Source organism: Tiliqua scincoides, chromosome 1, assembly GCF_035046505.1.
Source record: "Tiliqua scincoides isolate rTilSci1 chromosome 1, rTilSci1.hap2, whole genome shotgun sequence".
NCBI lineage: Eukaryota > Metazoa > Chordata > Lepidosauria > Squamata > Scincidae > Tiliqua > Tiliqua scincoides.
Window position 1 is genome coordinate 171,936,658 of NC_089821.1, and position 21,258 is coordinate 171,957,915.

At 42.8% G+C, this 21,258-nt stretch overlaps 1 protein-coding gene across 1 annotated transcript in view; it reads left to right on the forward strand.

Annotated features, from left to right (window-relative positions):
• The window catches only part of PRIM2 (DNA primase subunit 2), an 87,736-nt gene extending 81,906 nt beyond the window's left edge, over positions 1-5,830 (forward strand). The window contains exon 14 of the mRNA XM_066609490.1: positions 3,722-5,830. Within this exon, the coding sequence (XP_066465587.1) occupies positions 3,722-3,943 (222 nt within the window). The 3' untranslated portion in view covers positions 3,944-5,830. The remainder of the gene's footprint in view (positions 1-3,721) is intronic.
• The last annotated feature ends 15,428 nt before the right edge of the window (positions 5,831-21,258 follow it).

The following is a 21,258-nucleotide window of genomic DNA, read 5'->3' on the forward strand; positions in this document are numbered from 1 at the left end:
TCATGACTGCCCCCAACTGTAGGATGCAGCACATGCCCCACTGCCGCTGCTATGCCAGTGCTGGAAAGTTGGTAAGGACTGCGTCCTAAGCCACGCTGCCTTTGTGTCATATTTTTCTCCATTCTCTGTAGGCCAAAGGAGGTGAGAGAGGGGGACAGTTGACCATTCTTCCATAGTTGCTGCATAGTTGCTAAAATGCACTTGGAGTCTCTTTCTCTCTGTGCACGTGCGTGTGTATAAAAATTACAATGCTCGCATATATGCACACTGAGCTTCACTTTTTAATTCACATAGATTGGGTCACATGACCGTAACATTTTTAATGTCCTTTTGCCTAACATACTGGCTAAGTTTGGGATAATTTTTTTTTTAAAGCACACTTCAAAAATGTCAATCATATTTCTTTAACTTGTACAATCTGGAGTGGAGTGTTGACCCTCAAGGCTCTGGTTTCTTTTTAGCTCTGCTGCTGAGGCCAACTGTAGCTCTTTTTCTTATTTGCAATTCAGCAACTAAAAAAGGGCTTCACACAAAGGTCAGCAAATGTTAAACAAACTCATAAAAGAAGAATTGCAGTTCTGTTGCTGTTGGACTTCAGGGATGCATGTCTATAGTGTAAATGTAGTGGGGTTGAAACTACTGTGCAAAATATGCTTTGTCCCTTTTTCCTTTTCACCCACTACGGGTTCAGTTTGCCTGCTTGCATACAAAAACTGGTTGTATGACACCCTGAATGCTTGACAAGTTGGATAGAGTTGTCCATCTAACAAAACAAAGACCCACAACTGTGCCAAGTACTGTATATGTATATCATGGGAACAATTTGTGACAAAACTTGTTTAGTAAAGTAGTTTTATAATCTGGATTTCTATTTTTTTCATTGCAGTGACTGGCTTGATTCCTGGCCGATATGCTGGGGGAAACCCCTGGCCAGAAATCATTTGGCTGATTTTGTTAAACCACAACATTTGAAGCATATCAATGCAGCTATTCAGTAATGTCTTTAGTAACCTTTCCCAGGGATGACAAATTCATCTAATACAGAGAGCCGAACAGCATTTATGATGCCTGCTGAGGGCTGGAAGTGATGTCATTAAGCAGGAAGTGAAGTCATTAAGCAGGTTATACCAGAAATAAGCACTTTTTCATAGGAACTCATCAGCTGCAAATGACAGAAGAGAAAATATGCAAGTCTTGATAGTATTTTCAAGATACAGGAGAGTCCATAACTGCTGGATCCTGGCCATGCCTCCATCTCCCTACCTGCCCCGGGATCATCCACTGCCCACCCTCCCCCCACCCTGAAACCCGGCCTTCCCCACGCCCTGCCAGACCCCTGTGACAGCTGAACTCAGCTGACACGTTTCCTGCAGGGTCAGTGTGGGGAGGCCGTGCATGTCCCAAGTGGCCGTTGCGTCGGCCCAATTGAGGGTCAGGATTGAGCCCTCAGTGTTTTTTGTACTTGAATACCTATAAATGTGTTGTTATTGTGAGTCATTTGGTTGAGCCAATAAGGGTGCAGAAGTGTGGTTGTTTTGTTTTTTTACGTAAATTGTTAAGCCCTTTAGATTGAATGCAGTATATTTAAGGCAGTCACTATCAAAATGGGCAATGCACATGTTAAAAAATGTCACTCTTAAAGTAGTTTTGCAAAGACCAGTGTGCTTGATATTGTGGTTATTGCTGCTTTTCTAATGAGTTTGCTTTATTGAAAAATACATATCTTGATTACTTTTGTAGGGAAGAAGGGCACTTTGCTTTTCAATATCTTGGCAATCATACTGTAGTGAAAGCAGGCTTAGAGGAGGGAAGGAGAGCACACACTGCACCCTTGGTACTGTGTCTAAAATAATTCTATATGGCTTTGTAAAATACCAGCTTGTCTCATTATCCCATCACTTTGAAACTCTTGATTAAAGCCCCCGGAATCACATGGGTTCAACTTTATTGCTTCAACTCCTTACAACCACACAATATAGCACAAAGAGGATGCCAGGCTTTGAAGGAACCTGTGCTCAAAAATGAATAGAATCTAAGGAAAGCTTTGAGGCCTTGGTGGATAAAATACAAAAAGGGTAAATGAAGAGACCTGATTTTAAATCCAGAGGCCTTTATCCTGTGCTGGTCTAGATTACGAGTGAAGTTTTTCTGCTGGGCAAGTAAATGGTTTTGGTTTTTTTGTGCATGTTAAATTTCTGCTTTGGGTTGATTTTACTTGGAAGTAATATCAGCTTCAAATGAAATGTCTCTTCAGGTTTCCTTTTCAAGGAAAATACCTGTGTGTGTATTTTAAAGTTATGATTGGAAAGAGAGAGAGAGTGTGTATTGTGTGTATAACATTTTTCAGTGTTTCTAAAAACCCTAAAGGACACGTAATTGTCCAGCTCCCAAATGAGATGTCTTAACTTTTCTGAGTGTTTGCAAACAATGCCCTACTGTTTTATACAAATGTGTTTTATAAAGTGAAATGTATTCTTTGGTAAGGCTAATGTATTCTGTACAGCAGCCTTAATGAGTCAAACCAGATCATTTGGGAAAATAGAGGAAACACTAGCCTAAAGTGTGGTGGAAGGTACCCTACTGAAGGATTTGATAGGAGCGTGCTCTGATGAGTGAGTGATAGCTTCCCACTGTGACATGTTTGTAGACATTCTCAGCTGTGATCTTGGAAGGCGATGGCGATTTGTTTGTGTTTCATATGGAATTTGCCATGCTGAAGACAGATGAATAGAAAGCAGGAAAGGATAATCCAACACTGTGTGAGCAGACTAGAGCTAGGCACCTTAAGAGACATTTATCTTTGTGTGTAAATTTATCATTTACCTGTGCTTGTGCTGGAATCAAAATCTACCACAAATCCCCAAAGTTTGGTTGATTGTGCCTTCAGCAACTCCTAGCCTCCCAAACATATATACCAAACTGACCAATATTCAGTACTGGTAGGCAGAGGTAATAATATGATTACTTATTAATAATGCGTACTTGTATAGCACTTTCTGAGTGTTCAGGACTAAGGTATTATCTTTGTTCTTACAACAATTCTGTAAAGTAAATGAAGGTGGGATTGGGATTGAGGAATTCCTGGTTTGTAGTCCAGGAATTATATTAGACTAGCTCCTTGTATACAGTTTAGGCTTTGCTGCCTTCCCAGCTCCTTTTCCTGAGCAGGAATTGGGGCCATGCCCACTTTCTAAATCTCATGAAATTGCAGTTCAGCAGCCAGCCAATCCCTTAACAACCTCTTCTTGCTGGTAAGTATAGGGCTAGCTCTGGAAAAGAGAACTGAGCATATTGGAGCTTTCTCTGCTGCTGCTTCTACAGTTGTAAGGAGAGATTTCAGAAAAATGATTGATGTACTTCTCATAGCAAAGCAGACAAGTGTAAAAGCTTTACAGTCCCCTTGCTGTGCACTGGCTTCTTTGGATTGTGGACTAGTATGTTTGCTACCTTTGTAATCTGTGGCATGTCTCATTTTATTTGCCTTCATTGTAAAAAAAAAAAAACCACACAAAAACTGAAACCTAGTTATCAGAACATGATGTTTTGGCTTTATGCCACTCTAAGGGAGTAATGCTGCAAGAGGGTTGAACTAATGTCGTGTGTTCAGCAAGACTTTCCTCTGAAAGCTGTCTCAAAACTTGAACAAAGTAAGAATTTAGTATGCATTTCAGCTTGGGTTTTTGTGATCAGCACTGTTCTATGTCCTTCTCTTCACGCACAGGTCAGTGAAATTGGCTTTTCTTTGAACCATCCAAATCAGTATTTTGCAGAGAGTCAGCAGCTACTCAGTGGTGCCAAGGAAATCAAGAAAGAACAGAGGCAACCTGAAAGTTCCCAGCCCAAACACAATAGCCAGGGAACTGTCTCCACTGCTGCTTCTTCTCTCAGCACAACAGAAGCAATGGAACTGGAGGGGCTGGAGGCCTGCTTTGCTGAAGATTAAGGAGCATCTTTTGTCCTTTGCAGCCTTCCCTGTTTGAGAATGAGAGTCGAGCATCAGGGCAAACCCAGGCCTGTTGCATGTAGGTATACATGGACCATTGAATCGGAAACGGGAAATGTTCTTTAGTGCATCCAGCTCAAGAAGCTGTGCATCCCTTTTGAAAAGCAGGCATCCTTTTTGACATGGAAACTGCAAAGTGGTTTGTAAAGCCTGAGTGATACTGCAGTTTCTGTTGCATTTTTATTACCACCCTGTGCTCACTGCTTTTATTCAGCTCTTTTCTCCTCCACTTTTTTTCTTAATAAAACTGATGTTGAAATGTAGAAGTATGAAAATATTTCTTTTGGTTTTCAAAGTGAAGCCTGCTAAATACTTTATGGGACATTCATAGTTGCTCTTAGAAATACAAAGAGGCATTTTGCTGCAATCTTAAATAGCCAATGGAAAAGGAAATTTGCAGCCCAGTCCTATTAGGATAGCATGCCACTGGTGCACGGATGCTGCCATGACACCTGTCCTGTCTGAAGTCTCTCCTGGCAATGCCACTCCATAGCAGACCAATGCTGGCACAAGAGTAATGTGCCAAGCCTGTCTTGGCAAAGCAACATGGGCACAGTCCTTCCCAGTAACCCCTCCAGTGTGCATGGAAACACCAGCACAGCTATAGTCCATGGAGTCACATCCTCACATCAGAGTGTCATTGGCAATTCATCACTGTGATGTCTGCACACTGTTGCTGTGATGTCCAAGGAGCCAGTCACCACATCCAGTCAACCCCAGCACTTGCGGCCAGAGAAATGCTATCCAAGTAAACTGAGCAGGGAGCAGGTGCAAGGTCAGTGAGCAGTGTTGGGGGGGATATTCTCACTAGGAATGAACAACACAGGAATAGGCACCGCCCCAACCATGGGGAGACGCCTCAAGGACACGACATAATGCAAGGATATCATCGCAGCTCCTGCAAGGGTTACAGTGGCATTAGCTGCAAAGGGGCAAAAGCAAAGAAATGCTAGGGATTCCTACATTCATGGTTCTAGTTCCCTCATTCTACTCGCACCCAAGCAATATTTTTTTGAGCAGAACAGAGCAAAGGTTGAATGTCAGCTGCCTTGGAAAAAGGAAGCCATGTGAAACAAACACAAAGTATCTTCACTGCAAGGGTTTGAGATGTGTGGGGACATCTAGCAGTTGGAAGGAGCTCTTATGCCAAAGCAGGGACTGGAACAAGTCACAAGGGGAGCCCCAACAGCACTAGACTTCAGTTAGGGCATTTTTGACCAGTGCATTTTGTCAAATGCAGTGGGGCCCAAACTACGCATTTTGTAATATGTAATTTGGCCTCAGGCTTTTTCTGTTCCTTTTTTTTTTTTTAAAGTGTGCTGAAACTGGAGGGGGGAACTGCATGATGCCTTTAAGGGTTATGTTTTTTAGAACTGCCACAGTTCTGACCCTGATCAGCCTCCTCACCCTATACAAGAAAAAAGTTACTGGCATCCAACAGAAACCAAGAACTTCAATAAAACGCTTACTTGAAAACCTGGGAAATGGATGGGACACCCACAGCTTATAGGTAGGGGTGATGAGGAAAACCACTGTATAGTTATTGAGCATTGCACATTTTAAAGACCTCCAAGGCTGGAAACCTGCTTCAGGATTACTCATTTCAAGTGTGATTTGCTCTGTTCCAACTATAATTGCTACAGAGTGAAATCAGTTTTAGGAAGACAAATAGAATTCAGAATAATGGTTGAATGTATTAAAAGCATGCTAGTTGCCTGCTTCAGGGAGGATACTTAGTTGGAAATTGCCCACTTCACCCCAGCACTGTCTGTTCTAGTGGCTGTCTGCTGGTATTCATTTGCATCTTTTTAGATTGTGAGCTCTTTTGGGACAGGGAGCCATTTAGTTATTTGATTTTTCTCTGTAAACCGCTTTGTGAACTTTTGGTTGAAAAGCGGTATATAAATACTGTTAATAATAATAATAATAATAATTAATAAATACCTTGTCTTTGACAGATCCTTAAGAATTTCCTTTCTCTACAGCTATACAGTTTCAATAAGTTTAAATCTCATGAGATTCTGCAACACTTAATTATATTTCAAGTTCAATGGCTTAATCTATTATTCTCAAGTTTCAGTGACCCAGCCATACAATTTGTCTCCTAAATTCCAAAATGGCTGTCCTCTCGTCACAGTTTCTGGGAATGTAGAAGGCTGTGGTAGAGAGACTAGTTAAGCACAGCGTCGGGGGTTAGCAACAACCCACTCTCCCTAGCCCTCTGCTTTCTGCTCCCGCTTATTCGTCACACCAGTTTGATAGGGGTCTGATAATACGCTTCTGCCAGAAAGCCCATGCAGGAGGAGGCCATCTTGGCTTAAACCCTTCTCCTAGGATAACTAGTGATAGAAAGAATTTGGAGTTCTTTGTTTCCAATTAGAAGCCGAAATCAAAAATCAAGAGTTGCTCTCTTTCAGATGGTTTATTTTCTAACAGGCTCAAACAGACTGGTCACGGACAAGACCATACGCCCTTCTGTACCTCCCCTTTGTAATCACTTTTATAACAGTAGAAAAACAAACTGTCCATAACAACCATGACACATTTTGGCTTCTCGGGACTTTCCAAACTTCCAGAACTCATCGAAACTCAGGTCAAAGCGCCCTAGTACAAGTTGACATGATCTTGGATGTTTCCTTGCAAAAGTCCCTGGCTGTCAGCCACAGTTTAGAGCTGAAAAACACATTCCTTCTTATCTGCGTAACAGAGAACCAAAGTCTGTAGCCATAATTGTAGGCCCGAAAACCAGTTTCAGAGATCCATATACATTACTAGAGTTAAACACATACATAGGTTTACATAAGAAGATATATCAATACAGGTAACCTTAAAAATCTCCTTCACTAGAGAGCTCTTAACATCTGAAGGGTCACCCTCGAAACTGAGAGTAATGGGACTAAGGTGGTCTGACCCTGCTATCAGTTATCTTAGCTCAGTCAGGTAATTGGTAGAAAATGGATGGCAGTTACTTAAAAAGTTAAAGGACCAAAACAAAGGGGTGGTCAGGTTTGCAAAGAAAAAAACCACTTGGCAGGATTAGGGATTTACATGAGATAAAAATGCAAGCAAGAAATCAAACAAATCTCTGAAACTGATAACAGTTTTTCCTTTGCTCTTTTTGACACCCATGTTCTTGCAGGGACTGGTTCCAGAACTCACTTGGCCAGTGGGCATCCTTTGATTAGAAACAGTTGCTTTCAACGATGAAGCCAGCAACACAAACACAGGCCACTCCTTGCCAGATCTTTTAGAACTTAGGGTTGATTATGCTGTGGGTTTATCTGATGGAAAGAGTTACAGTTGGATCTGGTCAGGTGGAGGGCCCAGTCAGCTGGCACATGCCAACTTCAACAAGAGGTTCATTCTTGAGATCTATTGGACACAGACACAAAGACAAGCGACCTACACTCTGTCCTGGCTGCCCTAGCATGTGGCTCTTTTGTAATGGCGCTGAATTCAAAGAGGGTCTCGGAGCAGGATGTCCCAGCAAAATAGTTTAAGTGGCTGAAGAATCACAGAAGCTCCTGTGGGGCTGGAAAGTTTAAACAGTAGGGGGAAGTCAAGGATTTTTACTGCAAACGTACTGTATCTGCTGCTTAACATGCAGATTCTTGAAGGTCCTTGTTTGAAAGCCATGCATTTTGAATTGGATGGTGATCTGTAAAATGTTTTTACTTGAGACGAGCCTTTTATTCCCTACCTGACACCAAAAAAGTATGGCTTTCAGATCTGGGGTTTCCATGGTCTTTTAGCTTCATAGAAAAATGATTTTTGCGACTTTTGTAGCTTGTAGAACTTAAAGAGCAAAAAAAGAAGTAAAGGTAAAAGGAACTGGCTGCTGTTACCACCATTACATTTCTCTGTAGTCAAGCAGCCTGTTCCTGTGAGTTAATTCAAACCAAGAGAATGTAGAATATGATCCATAAGTTGACTCTTCTTGAAGACTTTTCTGTGACCTGTGCAGTCCTATGCAGCTGCTGTGGCAGTTATCAGATACATGCTACCCACTTACTATAACAGGATTCTCCATGTCTTTGGTAAGGGGGGGCAAGAGCACTTTCAGCACCTCCTATCAGCAGCTGCTCGAGGAAAGGGCTTTGAGGTCATCAGTTTCATCTTGGGAAGCTTCTCTTGATTTGTCAAGCTTTAAATTAATTTCCCATCATGTGTCCTCTATAGGACATACAGGTGTTTTGCAAAGAATTCTGGAAGACCTCCTGAACTGTGTGTTAAAACTCCAAGCTCTGCAGGAAATTACTTTTTGTCTAGTTCTGATTTAAGCTGCAGTTGGCACTGCAGCTCAAACATGATTTGCTTCCTAACAAGCAGGAAAGTACCCCATGACTTGTGCTTACGCTCAACAGTTGTTGCAATGAGGTGAAAATGGCAGGCCCACCTGGGGTGCAGGACAGGTGTGGTATGTAGAAGCTACAGTGGGAGAGCTCCAGGACAGCAGCACTATGTATTGCTTGAGAAATAGTTACTGTTAATGAAGAAAACTCAGTCAGTACCTTTTATTCATTTAGTGGAAATCTGCTGATGATTATGGATGAGTAGTTCACATTTAAAATCATAGTGATTCACTTGCTTATGACTGTGGGTAGGACAATAGCCTAAAGAGAAGTGAACTGCTTTCACAGATGTATTTTGTGATCTTGTTTTCACTGCAGAATGAACTTTGCATACATGGGTGTGTAAATTTTACAACCACCAAATTGATCAAAAACTCCCCTGTGATTTAAGTCCGAAATGGAAGATTAGGTGACTAACAGCTCAATCCAATCTCTCCAGAGTGCATGGAGGCTGCTTAAAACAACAGTAATAGAGGCCCAGCAGAGGTGTATACCGCAAAGAAAGAAGGGTTCCACTAAATCCAGGAGGGTGCCCGCATGGCTAACCAGCCAAGTTAGAGAGGCTGTGAAGGGCAAGGAAGCTTCCTTTTGTAAATGGAAGTCTTGCCCTAATGAGGAGAATAAAAAGGAACATAAACTGTGGCAAAAGAAATGTAAGAAAGTGATACGGGAGGCCAAGCGAGACTATGAGGAACACATGGCCAGCAACATTAAGGGGAATAATAAAAACTTCTTCAAATATGTTAGATGCAGGAAACCCGCCAGAGAAGCGGTTGGCCTTCTGGATGGTGAGGGAGGGAAAGGGGAGATAAAAGGAGACTTAGAGATGGCAGAGAAATTAAATGAGTTCTTTGCATCTGCCTTCACGGCAGAAGACCTCGGGCAGATACCGCTGCCCGAACGGCCCCTCCTGACCGAGGAGTTAAGTCAGATAGAGGTTAAAAGAGAAGATGTTTCAGACCTCATTGATAAATTAAAGATCAATAAGTCACCGGGCCCTGATGGCATCCACCCAAGAGTTATTAAGGAATTGAAGAATGAAGTTGCAGACCTCTTGACTAAGGTATGCAACATGTCCCTCAAAATGGCCATGGTGCCAGAAGATTGGAGGATAGCAAATGTCACGCCTATTTTTAAAAAGGGAAAGAGGGGGGACCCGGGAAACTATAGGCCGGTCAGCCTAACATCCATACCGGGTAAGATGGTGGAATGCCTCATCAAAGATAGGATCTCAAAACACACAGACGAACAGGCCTTGCTGAGGGAGAGTCAGCATGGCTTCTGTAAGGGTAAGTCTTGCCTCACGAACCTTTTAGAATTCTTTGAAAAGGTCAACAGGCATGTGGATGTGGGAGAACCCGTGGACATTATATATCTGGACTTTCAGAAGGCGTTTGACACGGTCCCTCACCAAAGGCTACTAAAAAAACTCCACAGTCAGGGAATTAGAGGACAGGTCCTCTCATGGATTGAGAACTGGTTGGAGGCCAGGAAGCAGAGAGTGGGTGTCAATGGGCAATTCTCACAATGGAGAGAGGTGAAAAGCAGTGTGCCCCAAGGATCTGTCCTGGGACCGGTGCTTTTCAACCTCTTCATAAATGACCTGGAGACAGGGTTAAGCAGTGAGGTGGCGAAGTTTGCAGACAACACCAAACTTTTCCGAGTGCTGAAGACCAGAAGTGATTGTGAGGAGCTCCAGAAGGATCTCTCCAGACTGGCAGAATGGGCAGCAAAATGGCAGATGCGCTTCAATGTCAGTAAGTGTAAAGTCATGCACATTGGGGCAAAAAATCAAAACTTTAGATATAGGCTGATGGGTTCTGAGCTGTCTGTGACAGATCAGGAGAGAGATCTTGGGGTGGTGGTGGACAGGTCGATGAAAGTGTCGACCCAATGTGCGGCGGCAGTGAAGAAGGCCAATTCTATGCTTGGGATCATTAGGAAGGGTATTGAGAACAAAACGGCTAGTATTATAATGCCATTGTACAAATCTATGGTAAGGCCACACCTGGAGTATTGTGTCCAGTTCTGGTCGCCGCATCTCAAAAAAGACATAGTGGAAATGGAAAAGGTGCAAAAGAGAGTGACTAAGATGATTACGGGGCTGGGGCACCTTCCTTATGAGGAAAGGCTACGGCGTTTGGGCCTCTTCAGCCTAGAAAAGAGACGCCTGAGGGGGGACATGATTGAGACATACAAAATTATGTAGGGGATGGACAGAGTGGATAGGGAGATGCTCTTTACACTCTCACATAATACCAGAACCAGGGGACATCCACTAAAATTGAGTGTTGGGCGGGTTAGGACAGACAAAAGAAAATATTTCTTTACTCAGTGTGTGGTTGGTCTGTGGAACTCCTTGCCACAGGATGTGGTGCTGGCATCTAGCCTAGACGCCTTTAAAAGGGGATTGGACAAGTTTCTGGAGGAAAAATCCATTATGGGGTACAAGCCATGATGTGTATGCGCAACCTCCTGATTTTAGAAATGCGTTATGTCAGAATGCCAGATAAAAGGGAGGGCACCAGGATGAGGTCTCTTGTTATCTGGTGTGCTCCCTGGGGCATTTGGTGGGCCGCTGTGCGATACAGGAAGCTGGACTAGATGGGCCTGTGGCCTGATCCAGTGGGGCCGTTCTTATGTTCTTATGTTAATCCTATGCATGTTTTCTCAAAAACAGCTGAGTAAGTTCCACTGAGTTAAATGGGCCTTAAGAGCCTTAAAAGTACCATTTCAAACAAAATGTATTTGCTGACACAATCAGGGCATCTCACTGATAGTACTGAGATTACATTAGGAGCCCGTCAAAGTGCAACTTTGCTAGCAACTACTGTGTTCTCATTTTGGGGTTTAATGCTTCTGCTTATTTTTGTATGGTGAAGTGAATGTAGCAATTCCCAGATCTCACCATGGAGGTCTATAATCAGAAGGAGAGATAAAGATTTCATGGTGAGATCTGAAATGTATTGCATTTGGTGATGCGGGGTGGAAAAATGTCCATAATGGAATTTGTTCCACTTCTACATTTTTCCATGGAAAGTTCTGTGTTGTAAAGACGCACAGCTTCATAAAATTAATTTGTAAACTAATGGATGGATGCAATACTCGTCAAATTAGGCAGTCTCAGAGTTGTAATCAGTTTTCTCTTATACCTTTCTTTATTTCCTTTTATGCTCTTTAAGTTCTATCAAGCTACAAAAGAAGCAAAAGTCATTTTTCTATGAGAGAGAGAAAGATGTCTCACTATTTCCTGCTTCCTCAAATAACTCCACCTTTTTCCCTTTGCTTCCTCTTATATTTAGAAACTACCTCTAAGAACAGCTGCAGGTGGCTTTCTTCAAATTTCTTCGAAACCCCCTGCTTCTTTCATTGTCCAACGTTTACTGCCATAGGTGACAATGGTGAACACAATAGTTCGGACTAATCTGCATTTGGTATTTAAGCTTATGTCATTGCTTTTCCATATCTGGAAAAATTCCATAATATATCATCATCATCATGTGCTCCCAAGGCTACTAGAGACCTTACATATACGAGACCTTATACTCGTATGTGTGTATAGACATTTGCTAGACTCTTCCTAGAGATGGAGTTCAAGGACTGTTTCCCCAGAACTTTATAGTCATTATAGGGTACCCAGAAGGCTGAACTGGAGAGCAAGACATGCAGTTAGGGACTGGGTTCACATGTGATCTACAGCACACCCATTTTAATTTGAGGGTGTGAAATTCTGGAATGCTAACCTCATACCTCAGGTTAGCATTGCAGCAAACTATTTTCTTATGCAACCAGGCAAGACTGATTGCAAAGTTCTTTTTTTTTTTAATGTTTCAAAAACTTTTCACAACCCACCAACAATCGACTTGCGACCCACTGGTGGGTCTCAACTCACAGTTTGGGAAACACTGATCTAGAACTGACTAGTACAGCATTCACACGATGAGACAGCTGTTCTGATTAAAAAATATTCCAAAAGATTGCACAATACTGTAAAATTATATTTTCAGAAGGTCTTGTGAGCAGGCCTTGTGTGTTTTCCTAGTGCTCTATTTCTGATTGATGGTTACTTAGGTTGGAAAAGGCAGAAACAACAGTCAGTTAATTAGTCTGAACTTGCATGAAGTGGTGTTTGAGCTTAATTTTGTTGTAAGTATTCTGACAAAAGCCGAATTGGGAAATTGGGTTCTGTGCATTATTTTTTCTAGATTTTAACATTTTTCAATAGAACAACTTTCTTGCAATTCAAAAATTGCTTTGAATTTGTCAGCCATAAATTGCTTTGCATTTATGTCAGCCATATTATCTTCATGAACACATTCAATTTCTATCCTTCAAAGCTTTGTCTTTTTATTTCCGATTTTCACTGCCTGCTCCCTACTGTGTAGATTCAAAGCCCCTCTTTCCTGAATTGTAATTTTTAAGAAAACTTCATGGCCATCTCTTCCAGTAGCTTTTTACTGCATCCTCAATGAATACATTGCAAAAATGGCATGGTGATAAGGGCTGTTGTATTTTCAGCATTGCTCTTGAATTTACGACAAGAATCTCTTGTGCATTTTGCTGTCCTTCAACTGAAGCATCCAAAAGAGAAAAATTCTATGTGCTACAAATGCGAATGGCATTACCTTTTGTTTGGGCTCTTATGGTTTCATGCCTGTGCTGCTGTTAGGGGAAGGAAAAACACTGGACGAGCAAGGATTGGAAACAGAAGAGTCTGAGCTCAATTGCTCCCAAGAGAAAGCATGCTATACACGTCTTATCTACTACCAAAATGCTGAGCAGTTGATCAGTAACGTTGAACACCTTGGAATATGGAGTTGAACCATGTCATAGAAACAATATATATATAAAGGAAAGCACTGTCTGGATTCATTTGTGCCACTCAGGAGACATATCTGGACAGTCACCAAACAAGTCAAGTATTAGTTTTTAATAAAACGTTTTCCCTCCAGCACGTCAATCATTTCAGATCAAGCACCTGATATATTATTTGTGCATATCTCCTGTAGTATGATAGAGAAGTAGGCTAAGCAGAAATATGATTAAAAAAAAAAGGAAGTTCCATGAATTTGAAATACACTGCCTTCCTAAGTTATGGATGTCCGAGTTATGGATGGTTGCATCAACATTTTTGCACAGGTACAGAACGTCCTTTGTGAATTATTTTAAACAACTGCAGCTTACTAAAATAGCACCATCAGATCTGCCAAGAAAATGGTGCATATCGTACATACTGTACCAATATCTAGTTGACACTTAGGTCTCAGGCTGAGACTAATGCCAGGTGCAAGGGAGGGCACCAGGATGCAGGTCTCTTGTTGTCTTGTGTGCTCCCTGGGGCATTTGGTGGGCTGCTGTGAGATACAGGAAGCTGGACTAGATGGGCCTATGGCCTGATCCAGTGGGGCTGTTCTTATGTTCTTATGACTTGTTTCAATTAATCAAGGCCAGTCATGATATTTTGAGTCTTGTGTTCGTTGTTGACAGAAGGCAAAGATGAAGAAGAAACTGAAAAAAATCATAACTGAACATATGAACCAGTGATCAGCGATCACAGTGATCACATGAACCTTTGATCACAGGATCCCAGTGGTGATTGGTTCCTTTGGTGCTATTCCAAAACACCTCGAAGAGCACCTGTATTGCACAGGGGCCACAGAAATTACCATCAATCAACTGGAAAAAAGCAGCTTTACTGGGAAAAGCTTACATTTTGCAACAGTATTTATAATATCAAAATAGGATAAAAGTCAGGCATCCCAGGTCCTTGGGAAGGACTCGATGTCTGGATAAAACAAACCAGTCAATAACATCTACCAACTGAAAATCTCACAATAATAATAAATAATGCTGCACCAGCAACCACAGCAGGAGGTAGAAATAAGCTAAAATTGTTCCTCTGTCCCTTACACAAATAGCATTCTGTTAACAGAACAACTTGGGATGCAACCCTTAATGTCTAGAATTGTGTATTTATCTGCACAGCCACACCTTGGGGGTATACACACTTAAGTTCCATTCTCACCTTGTTCAGTACTACACAGGCAATCACCCAATAGTGAAGCTCATAATTAATCTTTGCTCCCTTCCGCAATTCCCCTAGCTTAGTAGCAAGTCTTTCTGTACTTCCAGCAACTCAGCCTGAGCAAAGCTTCAGGGTAGCTTCTCCTGGAGTCATTAATGTTCGTTAGCACTGTAGAAGCTTTGAAGAGCTCTGATCAGACAAAGGCTCCATGTGAGGAGCCGCATCAGAACGAAGAAAAGAAAAGGCAGCCAACAGTCATGCAGTGCCACTATTCTCAGCTGAGTCTACATAGCACTGTAGTCTCATATAACACATTCAGTTCATTAGACATTTTAATTTATGGGGATAAATAAAATAAATTAAAGGGGATAAATGTAAACTGTCTGTAGACTTCAGAGATATTTTGCAGAAGCCAGTTAAACCAACCAGTGTTTTTTGTTTCGTTTGTTTGTTTTTAAAGTTTGTCCTGGTCTTCAAGCAAGAAATAAAACATTTTTTTTAAATTCTTAATTCAGAATTGAGAGAGAAAAACAGCTTGAAAGATCCCCCGAAGAAGGGGAACAAGCAGCAGAAGTTGTAGAAAAGGAAACAAAACAAGCGCTTTAATGAGTTATCTACAAAAGATTATCAGGACATTTTAAAAGTTAATAACGTACTTTATTGAATGTAGATAAATTTGCAAAGATAGATGACAAAAGGTGGGTAGAAAGAGTCAGAAGAAACAAGGGGGGGGGGTAGAATGAGCCAAAAATCAGAGGAAACAAAGGACACAACTGAACATGCTATCCCTCAAAGAAACATTTTTGTATATTATCCAAGGAAAAAGTGCACAAACAAGGTTGGTAGGAAAAGAATTAAATTTGAGAACATGTATTGGTTATACTGTTTTCAGTGAATAGAAGACTGCTTTAAGACTCCATGGAGGGAGAGGTGAAGGCGAAGAGAGTCTTTCTAGGATCTGTCAAAATGAAGTGACCGCATGATCCATTATGAGCAACACCGATTCAAATTGCACAGAATGCTATCCAAAGATGAGCAGAAGTATTTGAAAAAGTGAACAATTATATGAAAAACATGAATAGATTTTTTAAATAGAAGAATGTGCATGTGAATAAATGCCTCAGATGTCTGTAAGCTTTAATGTTTATGTATTTATGTGGAGATTCAGTGAAATGCAAGAAAGAAGGCAAGAAGCCAAAGAAAATAAGGTAGGAGTGAACTGTGTAATAAATAAATAAATTACAATTTGGCCCTTGGTATCTGTAGGGGATCAGGTCCTGTACCCACCATGGATTACGAACCCATGGATATTGAGTTCCACACAGATGAGGGCTCTGAGGACCTCCAGACGTGACAGGAAGTGCCTTCTGGTTGCAACTGGAGGTGTTCTGAGGTGCAGGGAGGCCACATGTGACTTCCTGAAGGCTTCTAACAGGCACTTCTGGTTTTCATCAAACCCCGTGCCTCAGAACAGCTCCTGGACTTGACTGAAGGGCCCTCTAGCCATGAGTCAGCACCGGCATGGAAGTTCTAAATTCTACTCTGACCCTTGAGTTGTCGTAGAATCAAGCAGTCCCTGGGGGAAAGGGACAAATGTCCTCTTCTTCTGAGGAGGCGGCGTCAGTTGCCTGGAGCATGTTGGATGCAGTGGCAGCCATTTTCAGTACTGCTGCAGCCCCGCATGCCGGGCGGTTCAGGATTGGGCTGCCCATCATCTCCTCTGCTGCTCAGTGACTTTAGGAAGTTGTTCAGGCCGGACAACAGAGCAGGTGGTATTCCCCAACAGAAGTTTGACATCACTGATTTTAGGGCAGTCACATGGGGAAGGCTAACTTTCAATCCTTAACCACAATTGCATAAATTATGTGCACAGTTTTTCAATGACAACATGGCACAATCTAGTGGTTAAAGGTGACGATACACCTGAGGGGGGACATGATTGAGACATAAAAAATTATGCAGGGGATGGACAGAGTGGATAGGGAGATGCTCTTTACACTCTCACATAACACCAGAAGCAGGGGACATCCACTAAAATTGAGTGTTGGGAGAGTTAGAAGAGACAAGAGAAAATATTTCTTTACTCAGCATGTGGTTGGTCTGTGGAACTCCTTGCCACAGGATGTGGTGACGGCATCTGGCCTGGACGCCTTTAAAAGGGGATTGGACAAGTTTCTGGAGGAAAAATCCATTTCGGGTTACAAGCCATGATGTGTATGTGCAACTTCCTGATTTTAGAAATGGGCTATGTCAGAATGCCAGATGCAAGGGAGGGCACCAGGATGAGGTCTCTTGTTATCTGTTGTGCTCCCTGGGGCATCTGGTGGGCCGCTGTGAGATACAGGAATCTGGACTAGATGGGCCTATGGCCTGATCCAGTGGGGCTGTTCTTATGTTCTTAAGATAGACATACCTAACTCAACTACACCCTGTTAGTTCTATGAGTTCTTGTAGATGGGATGGAATCAGAGAAAGATCAGCTGTTTCCTAAACTACTTGCTGTGGCAAGATGGAGTCTGTCATTAATGTTGGTTAAAGAATGACAGGGTGCTTTTAATAGATCTTGCACTTTCCTGTGAACGGGACAGACATCCCTCTGGTGGAGAAGGCCTTAACAGAGCCTATTGGATTTGCATTGCATTGATCATCATCTATCTTCCCCTAAAATGGGAACTACGGGCACTTTGACGAATGAGGGTAGGAATCAACCAATTTTGCTCTAGTTTCTTCAAGTGTGTAGTGTGTGTTGGTCTTCTGCTAAAACACCATTTTGTAGCTTCTAATAGCAGTAACTTCCAGGGTTAAGTTGGTGTGGTTTGCGCTACTTTCAAACAGCTATTGCAATGTTGGATGGATTCTTGCACTGTTATGGTACATCTGGATGGCAGCTTCCATATAGCTTCAATCCAGAACAAGAGAAGCACATAACTAGGAGTCCACAAATGTCCCTTGAAAAAGGCAGGTACCACTGGCATTCCTGAAGGAGGGGGAAACATTAAGTTTTTCCAGGTATCTGAACAATGGTGTAACTCCTCCTCCTCCTCCTTCTGACCTTCACCTTCACCCATTGGGGCAGTGAGAGAAACACAGAGGTGTTTGCTTTGCTCTCCCTTATCCAAATGGCTCTGAAGGCAAGGAGGAGAGGCCACTATACATTGGCATTCTGGAGCCTGAAAAACGTAACGTTTTGCCCTTCCCTGAAGGAATGCCAGTGGCAGTTACTGCCTGCTTGGAAAGTGTGTGAGCTGGAACTTAAAAGCCAGCTATTTGACACCACCCTTTAACTGTCTGTGCCAGAGTTAGGGTTGGCTGGGAAGCCAGCACTGGCTGAAGTAACCTGCACATTTGTAATTTGCAAATCAAAAGCAGGGAAACAACACACAAATCTCTAGCTGGAGCTGCATGGCTAGGCTTGTATATTGCTTCAGAATCAATGTACCTGGAGAGGTGCATCATTCTCTGTTCTTCTCCTTTACCTTCCTTCTGAAAATTGTCACTTTCCCCAAAGGTGGTCATGTGATCTTCAGTTCTCAGTGACTGAAGACAAGTGTCAAGTAAAGTCCTAACACACATTGATGGCTGAATAGGGTTTTGATCATGGAAAGCCACAGTTCTAGCCTGGCACACTAATCATTAGACTACACCAAACTGGTTCTTGCTTGATATGTTTAAGTCTATAGCATATTCTGTTACAGGTGTTCAAGAGACACCTTTTTAGAGAAGGAACATCTCTCTTCCCTGAATAACATAACTAAGCAGCATCAGCTCCGGTCTCACCTTGGATGGCTGGAAGCAGCTGGTTAGAGACAAAGGAATGTGGAGGAGGCTGGAGGAGTCAGCTGGCAAAGAAATGGATAACAACTGGAGAAACAGACTGGGACATGATTTGGAGCTGCCTGTAGATGCTTGGAAGGTGCAAGAGCGGTGTAGCCAGAATGATGGTTGCACCATGAAGGGAAACAGCTAGAGCAGTGGTTCTCACCCTTTTTAGCCTGGGACCCACTTCTGAGAATGACAGTCTGTCTGGGGCCCACCAGAAGTGATGTCAGCAACCTGGAAGTGATGTCATAGTCAGAAATGACATCATCAATCAGGAAGTGACATCACTGTGATGTCAGAGCCGGAAGTGATGTCATCAAGCAGGCATCAAGTTCCTGCCTAGAAACTCAAACTGTAAATGACAAGAGACACTATTCCAGCTCAGAAGCTTCTTCCCATTCTCCCTGCCCTCGCTACCATTGCTATCAAGCAAAAAATAAAGCATCTGGAACAAAATGTTTGTGTATTTATTTACTACTGTTTTTATTTCTCTCTTTATTTACAAAATCTCAAGCTACTTCTTGTATTGTGCTTGAAACTAACAGACATTGATGTGGCTATTGATACTGTGCACAGCATTAGCCAGAAACAAGTGCGCCCTACTCATGCACCTCAATACAAGAAGTAGCTTGAGTTTTTGTAAATAAAGGAAATAAAAAAGTAGTATCCCCCTCAGAAGGAAGATAAGCAGGGACGCTTCCTCTCATCTCCCCCAAGCCCAAGCACATCTACTCAGAATTGACTCCCATTATTGGCAACGGGGCTTCCTCCCAGGTAAGAGTAGACAGAATTGCAGCCTAAGAGGGGAAGGGTGCACATCAGAGAAGCGGCTGGGGGAGCAGCACTCTCCCTGGGTGCTTCCCCCCCCCACATGCCAGGCTTGCCCACCCTCCCCCCCCTCCTGGCCGTTCTCTTGGCAGCCAGGCAACCAGGGATCCCCCCTCACCCCAGCCAAGATAAAAAGAGAGGGCGTGCTAGTCAGGGCAGGAAAGGATCGCAGCTTCCAGGCGATTTCAGAGAGGGAGAGAGGTCGTGATGCAGAGGGGAGAGCGGTAGTGGGGTGGTGGTGGCAGTGATGCTGCTTTCAAGGCAGGCTCACAAGAGGGGAGATCACACGGGTCTGCCTCTACTCACCCAAGCCCTGTGTTCAGGTCTTCGCCTACACTCCAGCCCAGTCCAGCTGCAGGGGGTGGGAGCTGCTCCGTCTTGCAAACCTGAGGCGGCCCATCCCGTCAAGGCGGCCAAGCTGACAAAGGTTGGTGGGGAGAAGCCTGGCTGGCTCGTCCGCGTCTCTCCCGGTCCTTCTTTGCCTGCAATCCAAGCCTGCACTCTACGATTGGACCTCCTGAGGGAAGCCTCCAAGTACAGAGGGAGGTCCGGCTGGAAGGCAGCAGCAAGCTTTCTGGGGGAAAGCGGCATGCTGCTTTCTTTGCACATGTGCAAACCACTCTTAGTTACGTCTCAATGCCGGGAAGCTTAAATGGCCACGCCCAGGCTTTGCCCACTTCCAAAATGGCGCCGCCTGGGTCTTTTGCCATCTTCCAAGATGGCTGCTGTCAGCTTCTCATGACCCACCAAAAATCAGATCGCGACCCACCAAGTGGGTCCCGACCCACAGTTTCAGAACCACTGATCTAGGGACGTGGAGGCTTGTATGAGTTTCTCTCATATAACACTTGCAAAAACCCCATGAGGTTTATGGTCAGCTAACTATGTAAACATCCCTGAGTCTACGAGTCTTTGAGAAAGGCGGTATATAAATACTGTAATAAATAAACAGTGATTGGATACTTTTTTAAAAGGTGGGGGTGCATCACACTTACAACTGTCAAGCAGCCTTTGACTTCTTTGGACAGGTTGGAACAGGGTCTTTTAATCTTTGACAAATGATTGCTGTTAAACATCTGCCTCTGAAAGCAGTTGATAATATGGAACCGGCTCAATGTTAAACACTTTTTCTAGGGCACTCTGCAATTTGATGGGCTGCGGGGAAGCTAACAGCTTTACAAAATGTTCCCAAATGGTCATGCAATCCTCTTTCTTATGTTGAAATTACAGTATTTGATAAGAAGAAAAGGCTGGGGAATTTCTCCGCAATGATGTTTCTTATTTATTGAGGATTTGAACGCTTCAAGTGGAAGTGAAATGCAAGGTATAATATTTGCAGATTGTTACAGAATGAAAGTGAGGCAATTGGCCTCTGCTCTCTGCAGTATTTCTGTATTACTGTCATTAAATACTGTGGGTGTTTGGGTTGGTGTTTTGAAAGTGGCTGTGAGATGTTGGCCTTCAATTTTGTTATACACAAGTTTTCTTTCTTTCTTTCTTTCTTTCTTTCTTTCTTTCTTTCTTTCTTTCTTTCTTTCTTTCTTTCTTTCTTTCTTTCTTTCTTTCTTTCTCCTGTGTCTGTCTTCTCTCTTCTTTTGTGTTCAACACAATGCAGCAGAATGGAGAGTGAAATGGTAATGGGAGGGTAGAAGAAGAAGGGAATTATGAGCAAGGAAATAGTCCTTAAGTATAGAATTTTCTTTCTCACTTTTGGTACCTGCCTCCTTTTTCTTTAACAATTTATGCCAAATGCAGCCTGTAAATTTTTTTCTCTGTGGCCCAAAATCAGACTGCTAGTGTAATTCTAGGGTAAAATCAGTTTACAAAATGAGAAATATTAGAACTCAAGCCTGTCTGGAAACTAATGTTGCTGTTTTTAATTTGTTCATTACATATGTAGCCCATCATTCATCTATGATCAAGCTCAAGGCAGTGTGAGTGAGCTTCATAGGTAGTTCCCCACCCAGGCACTGATCAGACCCAGGGTTGCTACATCGTATGCCTTCAGATTAGGCATTGGGGCCCTGATATTGCATCTGCAGAGTCTGATTGTGATGTTAAACTGGGCAAAAAAGGCACCTCTGCACATGCTCCAAAGTGCATTCATTTTTATTATTGCGTCACATGTTCTGGGTCTTGAGGTGAAACAGGTTCTGCTGCTAGACTTGCATAGGATTAGAGTTGCTCAGGTCCCCTAAAGGCACATTCTCTTGGCCTCTTCCAAAACATGC